Below are 12,500 nucleotides of genomic sequence, written 5' to 3' on the forward strand. Positions count from 1 at the left end.
ACTCTTGGTGATGGGTGACTTTCATTAGTTGATGTCAGACCCTTAATCCTTTCAGATTTGGGTCTGGATTTCCAGGCTCTTATTTCTATCTTAAATAGGGTTCATTTTCTACTTTTACGAGAGGAAAACAAGTTGCATGGTCGAGGGGAAGACAACACGAGGCTTAAGTGTGAAGAGGGAACTTTAGAAAAGGGAAGCTGTGTGGTTTAGTACGTCACAAACTTCAAGTAGATTAGTTCTAAGAATCTAACTATAGAAAGGGGAACATATCATCTCTGCCGGGCGTAAACCTTGTATGTTCAAACTCGTTGCTGTTCAGCAAATGAACAAAATGCTCATTTGAAAACATTTTATTGAGCTAATGAAGTCAGACAAAATCAAGCCGTCCCTGTTTGAATATCTGTAACCCTGTGTACTTTAATATAAAGTGTTCTCAGAGTTTATACTGACCTTGGTTTGTTGTGCTGCTCAGCAGTGAGGTCAGAACTGAAGAGAAATGGACCTCAGGTTAGTTTGAGCTTTTACTGCAGACAGACAGAACAACTGTGAGCTCAGAGAAGATGGAGTCCACACTAAATACTCTCAGCATCTTCCAGCTTTAACACCAGTTTATTCTGCTTTTCTAACACGCTGCAGCTCCGTCCAATAAGCTCTGACGTTAACCCTTTAACTACAGTTTCTCTGCAGCTGTTGTCACTTCCTGCTCTTAAAGGTTGTGTCAGCGTTAAGTGACAACCTTTCCTGAACGTTTTAAACAATGAAGCTAACAATGTGATGACAGAACAGAGTGTACTTACAGATCAGCCATTGCAGAGATGTTTGTGCCTTCATACCTGTTGGTGATGTGACATCAAGCACTTTGAATGTTTGACTCAGAGCAGCTAAAACCACCATTTCCTCTGTGGAGGGGGGGCGGGATGTAGCAGCCGTGTGGTTTCCCCTCTTGCAGTTGATAGGACAGTTGGCCTCTTGTGTTAGTCTATAATCACAGAGATGAACGTTGTTGTTGATTGTGAGGAAATATTGTTAATAAAGATTATTTCCATATGTTCATTCCAGAAATGTAAATAATTTACATGCTTATGTCTGTGAAGGTTCTCAGTCATCCAGGTAATAGTTATCCAGGGAAGGGTTAAACTCAGGGGTAACTGGACTTTTTTAATTATTCTCCGAATATGTTCAGTTCAGACTGATCTGTAGGGAAACCTAGCTATTTAACCCTTGTGGGGTTGTTTGAATTGCCAACATCGGTTGTTCAGACTTTGTCTGGGTGTCTCCAACAGCCAGGAGCACTAATGAACAAATTGGTTTTGATAATCTTAACAACGTCCCCACAGAGGTTAAATAGCTGGGTTTCCCTACCGTTCAGTCAGAATTGAAGAAGTCTCTCGGATGTTTTTCCTTTTGTTTTCTTGATTGTTTTGTAACTTCAAGGCCTGGACAGGGAAAAACTGCAGTTTTAACAGGTTCTTACTCCCATTTCGTGAAATACTGACGCTTGGTCAGGTGCCTTTGTCATTGTTATTGCGCTAAAAGTCTCCTTTAGCATCATATAACATGCTTTAACTAAACACGCTTAGTCGGGACTATTGGTGTCCCTTTGACGCAGTTATGTTAAGGAAAATACACAAACCCAGGTCTCTTGGGTGATAGTCCTGTGTTTCACCCATCCGCCACCCCAACCAACCTCGCTACGCGGAATTTTGGACTTACATACTACTCGCTAAATCCCGTGCAGCTGCCTGCTCTCCCCGGTACGTTATAAAAACACGCTGAAGGACGCCTTTTTCGTCGCTTCAGACGCTGACAGCCACTGACAGCCACTGTCCAAACGTCCATATTTTATGAGTTCGGAGTGAGAACGGGTTGGCAGTTTTATAAAGTATGATGAAAGATGTACGTTTAGTACTGGGGCGACCCCAAGTGGTAGAATCAGAAATGACACCATGTGTTTGTTCAGGTTTGGATTTAAAATGCAGAGACAGCAACAGGCAGGAAACAGGAACTACAGAACAAACTATTTATTCACCAACAATGAATACAAATTGTAAAAAAATCTGAAAACCGAAAAAAGGCTTAACACAAGAAGCAACACACAGAGAAAGAAATTAAAGAACAGACACAATCAGGGCTACAGGGTCACATCATAATCACAGAAACCTCAAAATACCACAATGAGAGAATCATAAAACATGAAACAGCAAACCCCCAAAACACAAAATCCTCTAGAAGCTTAAACAGTAAAGGCAACTACAAATATACTGTCACACTGACAGTCTGAACTCATATTTTAACAACAAAAAGTCCTCACTGCAGAGCCGTGACAGTACCCCCATTTAAAGGTGCAGTAGGTGAGACTTATAAAACTAACTTTCTGTCATATTTGCTGAAACTGACCCTATGTTCCAGTAGAACTACATGAAGCAGGTAATTTAACAAAAAACATATGGCTGCTCTTGCACCACCTACAGCCTGTAGTGCAATTTGCAAAAACCCACCACTCCCTGTTCAGATGCACCAATCAGGGCCAGAGGGGGTGTCTAACTTTTCATGCACATGCATTCATTCTCCCTGGTGGAGGGAGGGGCTTAGGAGACTGTTTTGGGCTTTAGTGGAAAGGGGGGAGGGACGGAGAAGTTGTCGATGTTAAATTTTTTGACTAAGTCCTGGATCTTCACAATCCTACCTACAGCACCTTTAAAGGGATGGATTCCAAATGTCCCAAAAGTTACAAGAGTCCAACTGGATCTGGGTGGACGGAAGGGGTCCGAAGGAAGGACTCGAAGGTAAGTATTTGTGAAGCTGAAGAACAGTGGAATATGCATGGGAGGAGTAAAAAACATCTGGCATACGACCTAGGGACTTGTGGTCATGAACGGCTACCGGGGGAACCAAGGGCTCAAGAACTAAAGACGGCCGGGGCCAAGAACTAAAGACGGCCGGGGCCAAGAACTAAAGACGGTCGGGGCTCAAGAACTAAAGACGGCCGGGGCACGAGAACTAAAGACGGCCGGGGCACGAGAACTAATGACGGCCGTGGCCAAGAACTAAAGACGGCCGGGGCACGAGAACTAAAGACGGCCGTGGCCAAGAACTAAAGACGGCCGGGGCACGAGAACTAAAGACGGCCGGGGCCAAGAACTAAAGACGGCCGGGGCACGAGAACTAAAGACGGCCGGGGCCAAGAACTAAAGACGGCCGGGGCACGAGAATTAAAGACGGCCGGGGCACGAGAACTAAAGACGGCCGGGGCCAAGAACTAAAGACGGCCGGGGCACGAGAACTAAAGACGGCCGGGGCACGAGAACTAAAGATGGCCGGTCACATGAACTTGGGATTGTTGTAACAGTGAAGACTCTGAGTTGCTGGAAAGCTAGAATTTAGGAAGCGTTACTTAACTTAACTTAACTTATTTTTCAGATCAGTTCAGAAGTGATGCTCCGTGGTGACATCATCATAGTTTTCATCCAATCCCTCCTCAGCCCGGGTGGGCGCGGTCATCACCACGATGACAGGCAGGACGTTTCCTATCAGGTTAGAAAGAAAATGTAGATAATCAATCAACTGAAGAGTTCTGTTAGAGACAACTGTCAACCATCAACACCAGTTGAGTTGAGAGCGTTACCTGTGGCCCTGCGTCGATATAAAGACACCATGATCAAAGTGGAGGTGAAGTACGGATAGAACACCACCAGGTGGATGACCAGTCTGATAGCAACGAGGAGGAGAGGCGGCAGAGAGCTCGTAGGAGGGCTTGTGGTCGTAGGTTTCTCTGTAGAGAGAATCAGCTGACAGGTGAATATCCGAATGAATGAACTCCTGAAATCAAAGGTAACCTCCTCACCTGTGAAAGACGCCACAGTCTGATCTTACCAGTGACAATGATGTTCATGCTGTTACTGGTTGCTCCCTCTCTGGACTCACACCAGTAAACTCCACTGTCCCCTGGGACCATGTATCTGATGTTACAGGAAGAACCAGCAGGTCTTCCCCAGCCATCTCCACACTGAGTCCTGGTTTCTCTGGTTGTGTTCCTCCTCAGAGTCCATCCAGCAGAGCTGTCGTCCTCCTCACAGCTCAGAGAGACAGACTGTCCTTCAAACATCTGAGAGCTGCTGGGACTCACAGTCAGAGAGGCTGGAGGGGGGAGGGTTTAGAAAACACTAAATGACCCCGAGAAGAAAGTCTGAAACCCAAACTTGTTTCCTAATATTTGTTTATTTATTTATATACATTTCCTAAACTATGGGATGAATGATTTTTTTTTTTTGTCAAACCAGCATGTTACTGTGCTAAGCTGAAGATTGTGGCAGTTTGACTTTGTAGGAGGAGATATTCTTTCTTTTGCTAACTTTGTTATTTTACCACTGAATGGGATTAGAACCTGTACATCTCTATAGACTGACACATGCTGGATGTTTTTACTGTGATGGACACGTCAGAGCAACAAAAGTGTCAAAAAAGACGACCAAAACGTAGGAAAAAAAAGTTTCAATATTACATTTTTGAAAAACAATAAGTTGCTTGTTGGTCAAACGGGATGACAACATGTATCACACACATCTATCTATCTATCTATCTATCTATCTATCTATCTATCTATCTATCTATCTAAATGCTCTAAAACTTTTGACTTGCCTGAACTGCCGAGATCTGCTTTACCTGGAAGTAACTATATGCGCGCACATACACACACATGCACACACACACACACACACACACACACACACACACACGCACGCACGCACGCACGCACACACACACACACACACACACACACACACACACACACACACACACACACACGTTGGTAGACAGGAAGACAACACATATCCGGACCAAACTTTGACAGTCGTGATTATTATAATAATAAATGTCTTTTATATTATTATTAACTATTTGTCGAAATAATTCATAATTTCATCTATTTTTTTAAACTCAAATTAGGTATTATTTAATTTAGGTTAATTGAGGTTTATTGACCATGAATTCAAAAGAGAAGTGTAAAACTAGAGTTTATAAGTTGGTGTTAGTGGTGAAGCTGGTGGTAGTATTAAAAAAAAAGCACAGAAAAAACCTTGAAAAAAGTGTCTTAAATAGGGTTCATTTTCTGTTTTTACCAAAGAGGAAAACAAGTTGCATGGTCGAAGAGAAGACAACATGAGGGTTAAGTGTGAAGAGGGAACTTTAGAAAAGGGAAGCTGTGTAGATTAGTACGTCACAAACCTCAAGTAAAGTAGTTCTCAGCATATAACTATAGAAAGGGGAACATATCATCTCTGCTGGGCGTAAACCTTGTATGTTCAAACTTGTTGCTTTACAGTAAATGAACAAAATGCTCATTTGAAAACATTTTATTGAACTAATGAAGTCAGACCAAATCAAGCCGTCCCTGTTTGAATATCTGTAACCCTGTGTACTTTAATATAAAGTGTTCTCAGAGTTTATACTGACCTTGGTTTGTTGTGCTGCTCAGCAGAGAGGTCAGAACTGAAGAGAAATGGACCTCAGGTTAGTTTGAGTTTGTGATACAACAAGACATTTAACGTTTAACTAAAACATTAAAATAACATAACATAAAAGCATGTACCCACCCTTTTAAAACGATTTGTATAATTTCTTATCATAACCTTGTGTTTACATCCAGAAGCATTTTTAGCCAAACAAAAACATTTTATCTTGTATTTCTTTCAGCTGATGGTTTTAGACACGCTCGCAGAGTTTACTTACAGAGTAGCTGCAGTAGAGATGTTTCCTCCATCCTAACAGTTGGTGAAATGATGTCTACACTTTGTTCACTTCATAGTCATAGCATCAAGTCAACCCTCCTCCTTCCTCTGTGACTGGCAGTGTTGTGGTTTCCTCTGCGCACACTCTGAGAAAACAAGTTGTGTTTCGATCCCATGAAGCAGATATATTCACTTTTAAAATAGGGCAGAGAACCATAACATGAAGTGGAGCACATTAAAAATAAATGAAGATGTTGAGATGAAAAATTACTGACACCTGAATGTAAATAATACGATGCCAACATTGTTTTGATGCCTGAGGTGAAAGTTATATTTTCACAAAGATTCACAATGTTCATTTGTATCTAAGAGATTCTTTAGAAAATTACTTTTTTTTTTTCAATTTGTCAAATTTTCTAATAAACCAGCTGTATCTTCCTGTAGATGACCGCGGTTTAATTGAGAGGCAGTGAACAGGGGCTGATTTTGTACCTTGGTGCCCGACAGCATGCCTCTGTTTTAACCACTGAATGTGGTCAGAGAGCGACTAAAATAAACTGTGTAGCTGCACGCTATCAAACTACACATCAAAAATCAAATCAGGTTTGCACATAAAAAGAATGTGCCTTGGTGTTTTGGTGCGGTCAAAATAACAATGTTTGCAATAGATTTGTATTAATGTAAAATGTAGTGTTCGTGGTATAAAGGGAGGTCAGCTGGAGGTGTACAGGTCCAGGAGGTTCATCAGGGTCAGGAGGCGTACAAGCCCGGGAGAGACGGCAGACTGCAGCCAATGATACGCTGCAGTCTGCCCTTGTTCTTGGCAGTGGCAGCAGAGTACCAGATGGTCCCAATGGACTTGATAATGAATAATATAGAAGTGAACTATCATTGCCTTTGGCAGGTTAAACTTCTTCAGGTGCAGCAGGAAGTCTGCACACCATGCTGTCATGTTCCTTCATTGGCCTGTCTCCCTTTCTGTCAACTTTCGGATACCAGCCTCCCCTGTTCTCTGCTCTGTTCCCTCGGCACACGTCCAGCAGAGGGCCACGTGGACTGTGGAGAGCAGGGGCGATTCCAGGATTTTTTTAAGTTGGGTGGCACAGTGGGGAACAATAATCATTCAGCGGGGCCCCGGGGGCATTTTATCAGAATACAGCATAGAAAATCTCCTTAGTAATATACAAATAAATGGATAGGCTAGAACAACACAATGTAATCTATGGGCTCTTAAGGAAAAATATTAGATATGTGGAAATGTATAAAAAATAATGTGCAATACACTTACAATAAACCTGCCTCAAACTTCAACAAAGAAAACCTTGCTGCACACAGTTTTCAGATAATAGGAAACAGAACAGACTTACAGTGCAATACACAATTTATTTCTTACAGCAACAAGTGATCTACAGTGAGTTCAATATATTTCTACTTTTAAACTGGCATCAAAACAAAGTACATAATTGCCAAACAATGTGTGTTTAAAGTATATTTCCATTAACCAAATGGAAAGGCAGCCATTGGCAGAACAGGCAGCAAAGTGACAGTACTCTGATCCAATGGAAATCAAATTTGTCAGATTGACAGCACTCCAGCCCAATGGATCGGGGTGGCACTAGGGGGGGGGCAATCATATTCCAGGGGGGTGGGGGGGGGGTGAGGTGCCACCTTGCCCCATCTAGACCTGACCCTGGTGGAGAGGTTCATATCGGTTAATAGTGTGGAGGGGAAACCACTGTGTTTCAAATCAGTCACTTTTAACCAATTTAAAGGAAATGGCGGAGTAATAGTGATGAGCATGGTGTGCTCAAATGGCTGTGGGCGTGCTGTCATGCTTATTTGAGCACTTTCTAAATGTCTAGTCGACCAATCAGATTGCCTGGTCGGATCTTCGACCTACGTGTTGCATCTACAGTCTGTTGCTGCTCTGAATGATTGGTTGATGATTCACGGCAGCTCTCGAATACAAATCAGGTCTAACAAGGTGTGCAGAGGGCGGTGGCTTCCAGAAGTTTCCAGACTTTTCACCACAGAGTGTACTGACGTAACCCGCGTCAAGCCTCAAACTAAAACTCACGGACAGAAGACAGTGACGGATAAAGACTCTCTCAGCTCTCATGGCTCCATTAATGCTCCTGTTGCTCATTCTGTCTGAAGCAGCTTCTGGTAAATATCAGCTTTTATTGAGAAAAGATTTATGTAGACTTTATTTCTGTCCTTTGTTGTTATGATGATTGTGTTTAAAACATAGACAGTTTCAGGTTTTGTAAAGTTTATGAATAATGTAGGAGCTGTTTTACATGTAAGTGTATGAAGTATCCAAGGGATAATGTAGAGGGATCTGGTCATGACCAGGGACGACCGGATTGCTCTCCGTTATCTTGTTTATTACACGGCTACTTATTAAAAAATCAATAACTTGATAAAATATATTGATTTACTAAAGAGTGTTTGGTTTCTGTAACCTGTCATTTCAATCAGGCCTATTTCAGAGTGTTTTATTAGGGCCTACAGAATAGCAGCTGGGCCATTTTAAGCCCAATCAATGTTACATACCATATTAGGAGACCTTAAGTCACGGTGTGAAATACCCTTTAAACAATATTGGGTTTGTGTTGTTGTGTTGAACTTTGTCAGTTACTTTAAAATATAAAGAGGGATCGAGAACACTGTTTCTAACTGCGCAGTTAAAAAAAGGGTTGAGAGAGGGAGGAGACAGAGAGAGAGACGGAGAGAGAGAACGGAGGAGACAGAGAGAGAACGGAGGAGACAGAGAGAGAAGGGAGGAGACAGAGAGAGAAGGGAGGAGACAGAGAGGGAGGGAGGAGACAGAGAGAGAGAGACAGAGAGAGAAGGGAGGAGACAGAGAGAGAAGGGAGGAGACAGAGAGAGAAGGGAGGAGACAGAGAGAGAGAGACAGAGAGAGAAGGGAGGAGACAGAGAGAGAAGGGAGGAGACAGAGAGGGAGGGAGGGACAGAGTCTCTGTGTGAGGCTTTTACCTTTTATTCAAATGTAAAACCTTCTGCTGTGTCACACCTGTGGAGGCCTTTTTGAAATAAAATTACTTTTTATTATTTATTATTGATTATTATTATTATTGTTTATTATTGTTTTTCAGACGTGATTGAGCTAACAGTTGATCCTGGAGATAATGCCACTCTGCCATGTCAGGCTGCTGATTCCTCCATCAGAGCTGTAGCGTGGAGCAGACCTGACCTGGAGCCAGATATCATCCTCTATTACAGCGATGGACACCTGGATCCAACCTACCAGAATCCATCCTTTAAGGACAGGGTGGACCTGGTGGACAGAGAGCTGAAGGACGGAGACGTGTCTTTAATTCTGAAGAATGTGAGCAGCATCGACAACGGAACATATGAGTGTCGAGTTACATCAGCTGATTTCAGACGTAAAAAGAGAGCCGTCATCGACTCTGAGCCAATCAGAACCATCCGTCTGCAGGTTACAGAGCCAGCAGGTGAGTGAGTCTCTCTCAGAGAGTTTTTCTGAGTATCAGGTTGTAGCTGCAGTTTCTAACATCAGAGAGGATGAAGACTGCTCCACTATCACACATTTACTGACTCATATGTTTAATTCACCTTCAGGTTCAAACAGCAGACACTCCAAGGATGAAAACTCAATGAATGATGTCCCTGAGGATGGAAACTCCTCTCCTGTAGGCCGAAACCTTGGACTGGCAGCAGGTGTTCCAGCTGTTCTGCTTCTTGTGGCTGTTGCAGTGGTTGGTGTCCAGATATATAACAGACGTAAGAACAAGAGATCAGGACCGCCTGCTGATAATGATGATGATGATGAAGCATCGGCCGTTCAGTTCTTGACAACTCAGAGCTGTTTAAATCATGTCTAGTGTATCAGACATGATTGATGTACATCACCATTAGATTTTCATTATTTGTGTGGGTTTGAGGTCTGTTGGGTCTGAAAAAGCCTAATATGCTCCATTAACCCCACCTATTTTATTTTCAAGTAACAGAACCTAAAAATCGTTTTGGGTTCTGGTACTTTATTTGTTTGGTAATAGAACCTGAAAAGGTTTTATTACTTCCCCTCCGTGAATCACCACCTTACCGCGGTGGAGGGGTTTGTGTACCCGATGAGTCTGGGATCTGTATCATCTGGAGCTCTGAGCTCCTGTAGGGTCTCCCATGATGAGTTGGTCCCAGAGGAGGGTCAGACTAAGAGTGATCTCATTCAATTAATTCAAATGTCTACCTTTAGCTTTACAGAATAAAAATATCTGTTCTCACATAAATATTAAAAAAGTAGGTTTGTGATGTGATGTACTGCAGTACATTTCTAACAGTTGTTTTAACAGAAACAACGTTGTCTTGTATGAAATGTCAAATGTGTGTTGTGACTTAGAAATATATAAACCATATGAAGTTCATGGAAACACAACAGGCTTTTACACATGCAGATTTTATATTTTGTGGTCAATCCTGTTGTCTGTCCCGTTGAAACTGTTTATTGACACTCAAAACAACATTACGCTTCTTCTAGAATAAAGTTGTGTAACAGAAGACGGAGCCCTGTCTGTTTTTAAGTTTTTTTTTTATGAGAATACAAGCAGCTCAGCTGTATGAAATTAATCTGAAACCAACGGGACAACGGGAAACAATTTATTGAACAGTACAATGAACAGTATTTTGGAAAGTACTTTGAAAAGTATTTTGGATGCCTTCAACACTTCTTTTCAAAACTTTTCCGGTGCTTTTTTTTTTTTACACTTTTTTTACTCTTTATTTCTACACTTTTTTGCAATGCTTTTTTTTTTTTTTAACAATTTCTTGAACCGTATCATGAACAGAATTTAGGAAGGGACCTTTAAAAAGTATTTTGGATGTGCATAGTCATTTTAAATGTATTCTCGTTTGTGGTATTCATAATAAGATGTTTTTACGTCAGTCTCATATCTGTAAAAGCTATCCTACATTTATACCAGAGTGGACTGCAGCCATCCTAAATGTTAGATTAACTACACCTGTGCTCTCTCTGTTATGACAGATTATGAGTTAAAGTCTATTAGCTCACATTAAAGGCACAATGAGCAGGATTTGTCTGTCGCTGTGTAGGAGATTGACTTGTTGATCAGACAGGAAGTGGTTTCATTATTCTGGAATGTTCTATTCTTTAAACTATATCACCATCTTGGTGCCCTTGAATAATTCATTAAGTCAAGTTAGTCATAAATAGAGAAATCCACAACAGCTGTTTGTAACAGTCAGAGTTGGCTGCACCACACTAGCCTGGGAGTTTATAACCAGCTTCAGTCTAGAGAGCTAATATGATAAGTTTCTGTTTGAACACAGCTCACCGACATCGATGACAGTGTCAGCTGGTCCAGGTATGTTGGCCAGCTGGTTTATATTTGGGATGGTTGAGGTTAGCTAGAGCACAACGGCCTACAGGATCACCTGTTTGATTTTATGTTGAAGTACTAATGTCAGCTGACACATCACGTAAGAATTGAGAATACTACTTCCTAAGAATCTGTTGATAAGATTAGTATGAATCTCAGCAAAGAGCTAAATGTAGTACTAAACAGCAGGGATTTAATCACACACACACACACACACACACACACACACACACACACACACACACACACACACACACACACACACACACACCATGTCTGTGGAAATGCCAGGTAACCGCTGCAGGGAGAAACACAAAGACACACCCTGCATATTTGTCCTCTTACACTTGGACAGTGTCCAACAAGTCCTCTGTGTGTGTCTTTGTGTTTCTCAGACGCAGTCTCTCATTATCAGCGCTGGAAGAAGTATTCAGATACTGCAGTAAAAGTACTAATACTAGTCCTGCATCGAAAATATTCCTTCAGTAAAAGTGTGTAAGGGCGTTTTCACACATGAAAATCCGAACCAAGGTCCGGACCAAGGTTCATGTTTTTGTTCCATTGTAACATTTGATCCAGTAAGTTTTGGTTTCACACTGCAGTTATGCAAGCTCACTAAAGATCTCTACGTGATGAAACTACGTCCTGCCATCATCACATACGTGAGTACTCCAGATACTTATCATTTGATTGGTTTGTAGACGGGCTTCCTCATCCTCTCGTATCTTCTCTCTGTGTCGGAGTTTTTTCAGCTGACTGCTGCTCTCCCCTACTGACTGCTGCTCTCCCCTACTGACTGCTGCTCTCCCCTACTGACTGCTGCTCTCCCCTACTGACTGCTGCTCTCCCCTACTGACTGCTGATCTCTCCTACTGACTGCTGCTCTCTCCTACTGACTGCTGCTCTCCCCTACTGACTGCTGCTCTCCCCTACTGACTGCTGCTCTCCCCTACTGACTGCTGCTCTCCCCTACTGCCGCGGCTCTTTTTGTTTTGTTGTGATGTTGAGAAGCGAGACACTGGAACTTTCTGGAGAATTTATTCAGAGACAAACGGAAACCTACACTGTACATTTACTACAACTTAACAAATAAACTGCTGATGTATTCTCTGCTCTGATAGCCGACAGCTGTCTGCTCTGAGCGCATTCACCGTCACTCTCACTCTCTCATGTAGCCTCCACACTAAGCAACGAGCTATTCCTTAAAGGAGCTATTCCCCGGTCTTAACACAAGGAGAGCCTGCCAGAACTTCTTCTATTTGGTCCGAAAGTCCGAACCATCCAAAAAACGCTTTCACACTATAAACGAACCGGACCATGGTTCAGTTTGGTCCGGACCGAGACCACCTCTTTTGGTCGGACCAAAATTTGGTCTTTTGATCCGGACCGT

The 12,500-nt window shown here is 42.3% G+C and overlaps 2 protein-coding genes and 1 long non-coding RNA gene across 4 annotated transcripts in view; 1 reads left to right on the forward strand and 2 right to left on the reverse strand.

The window, feature by feature from the left end:
• The window catches only part of LOC116041343 (high affinity immunoglobulin gamma Fc receptor I-like), a 67,919-nt gene that overhangs the window by 16,491 nt on the left and 38,928 nt on the right, over positions 1 to 12,500 (reverse strand). Inside the window, exons 6-7 of the mRNA XM_035993928.1 lie at positions 3,874 to 4,137; positions 3,626 to 3,772 (exon numbers count right to left, since the gene is read on the reverse strand). Coding sequence (XP_035849821.1) covers positions 3,626 to 3,772; positions 3,874 to 4,137 — 411 coding nt within the window. The remainder of the gene's footprint in view (positions 1 to 3,625; positions 3,773 to 3,873; positions 4,138 to 12,500) is intronic.
• LOC116041340 (hepatitis A virus cellular receptor 2-like) overlaps positions 7,790 to 12,500 on the forward strand; it is a 180,113-nt gene continuing 175,402 nt past the window's right edge. The window contains exons 1-2 of one of the 2 annotated variants that reach the window (XM_035993976.1): positions 7,790 to 7,895; positions 8,849 to 9,205. In XM_035993976.1, the coding sequence (XP_035849869.1) occupies positions 7,847 to 7,895; positions 8,849 to 9,205 (406 nt within the window). In that variant the 5' untranslated portion in view covers positions 7,790 to 7,846. Of the gene's footprint in view, positions 7,896 to 8,848; positions 9,209 to 12,500 lie in introns of both variants that reach the window. The other variant, XM_035993975.1, reaches the window with a different exon arrangement.
• On the reverse strand, positions 9,134 to 9,446 carry LOC116041344. The gene is made up of 2 exons (XR_004102917.1): positions 9,368 to 9,446; positions 9,134 to 9,218 (listed from the first exon to the last, which is right to left on the reverse strand). It is a non-coding gene; the product is annotated as an uncharacterized LOC116041344 (long non-coding RNA).

The sequence above is a fragment of the Sander lucioperca genome, chromosome 17 (genome assembly GCF_008315115.2).
Source record: "Sander lucioperca isolate FBNREF2018 chromosome 17, SLUC_FBN_1.2, whole genome shotgun sequence".
Classification (NCBI taxonomy): Eukaryota; Metazoa; Chordata; class Actinopteri; order Perciformes; family Percidae; genus Sander; species Sander lucioperca.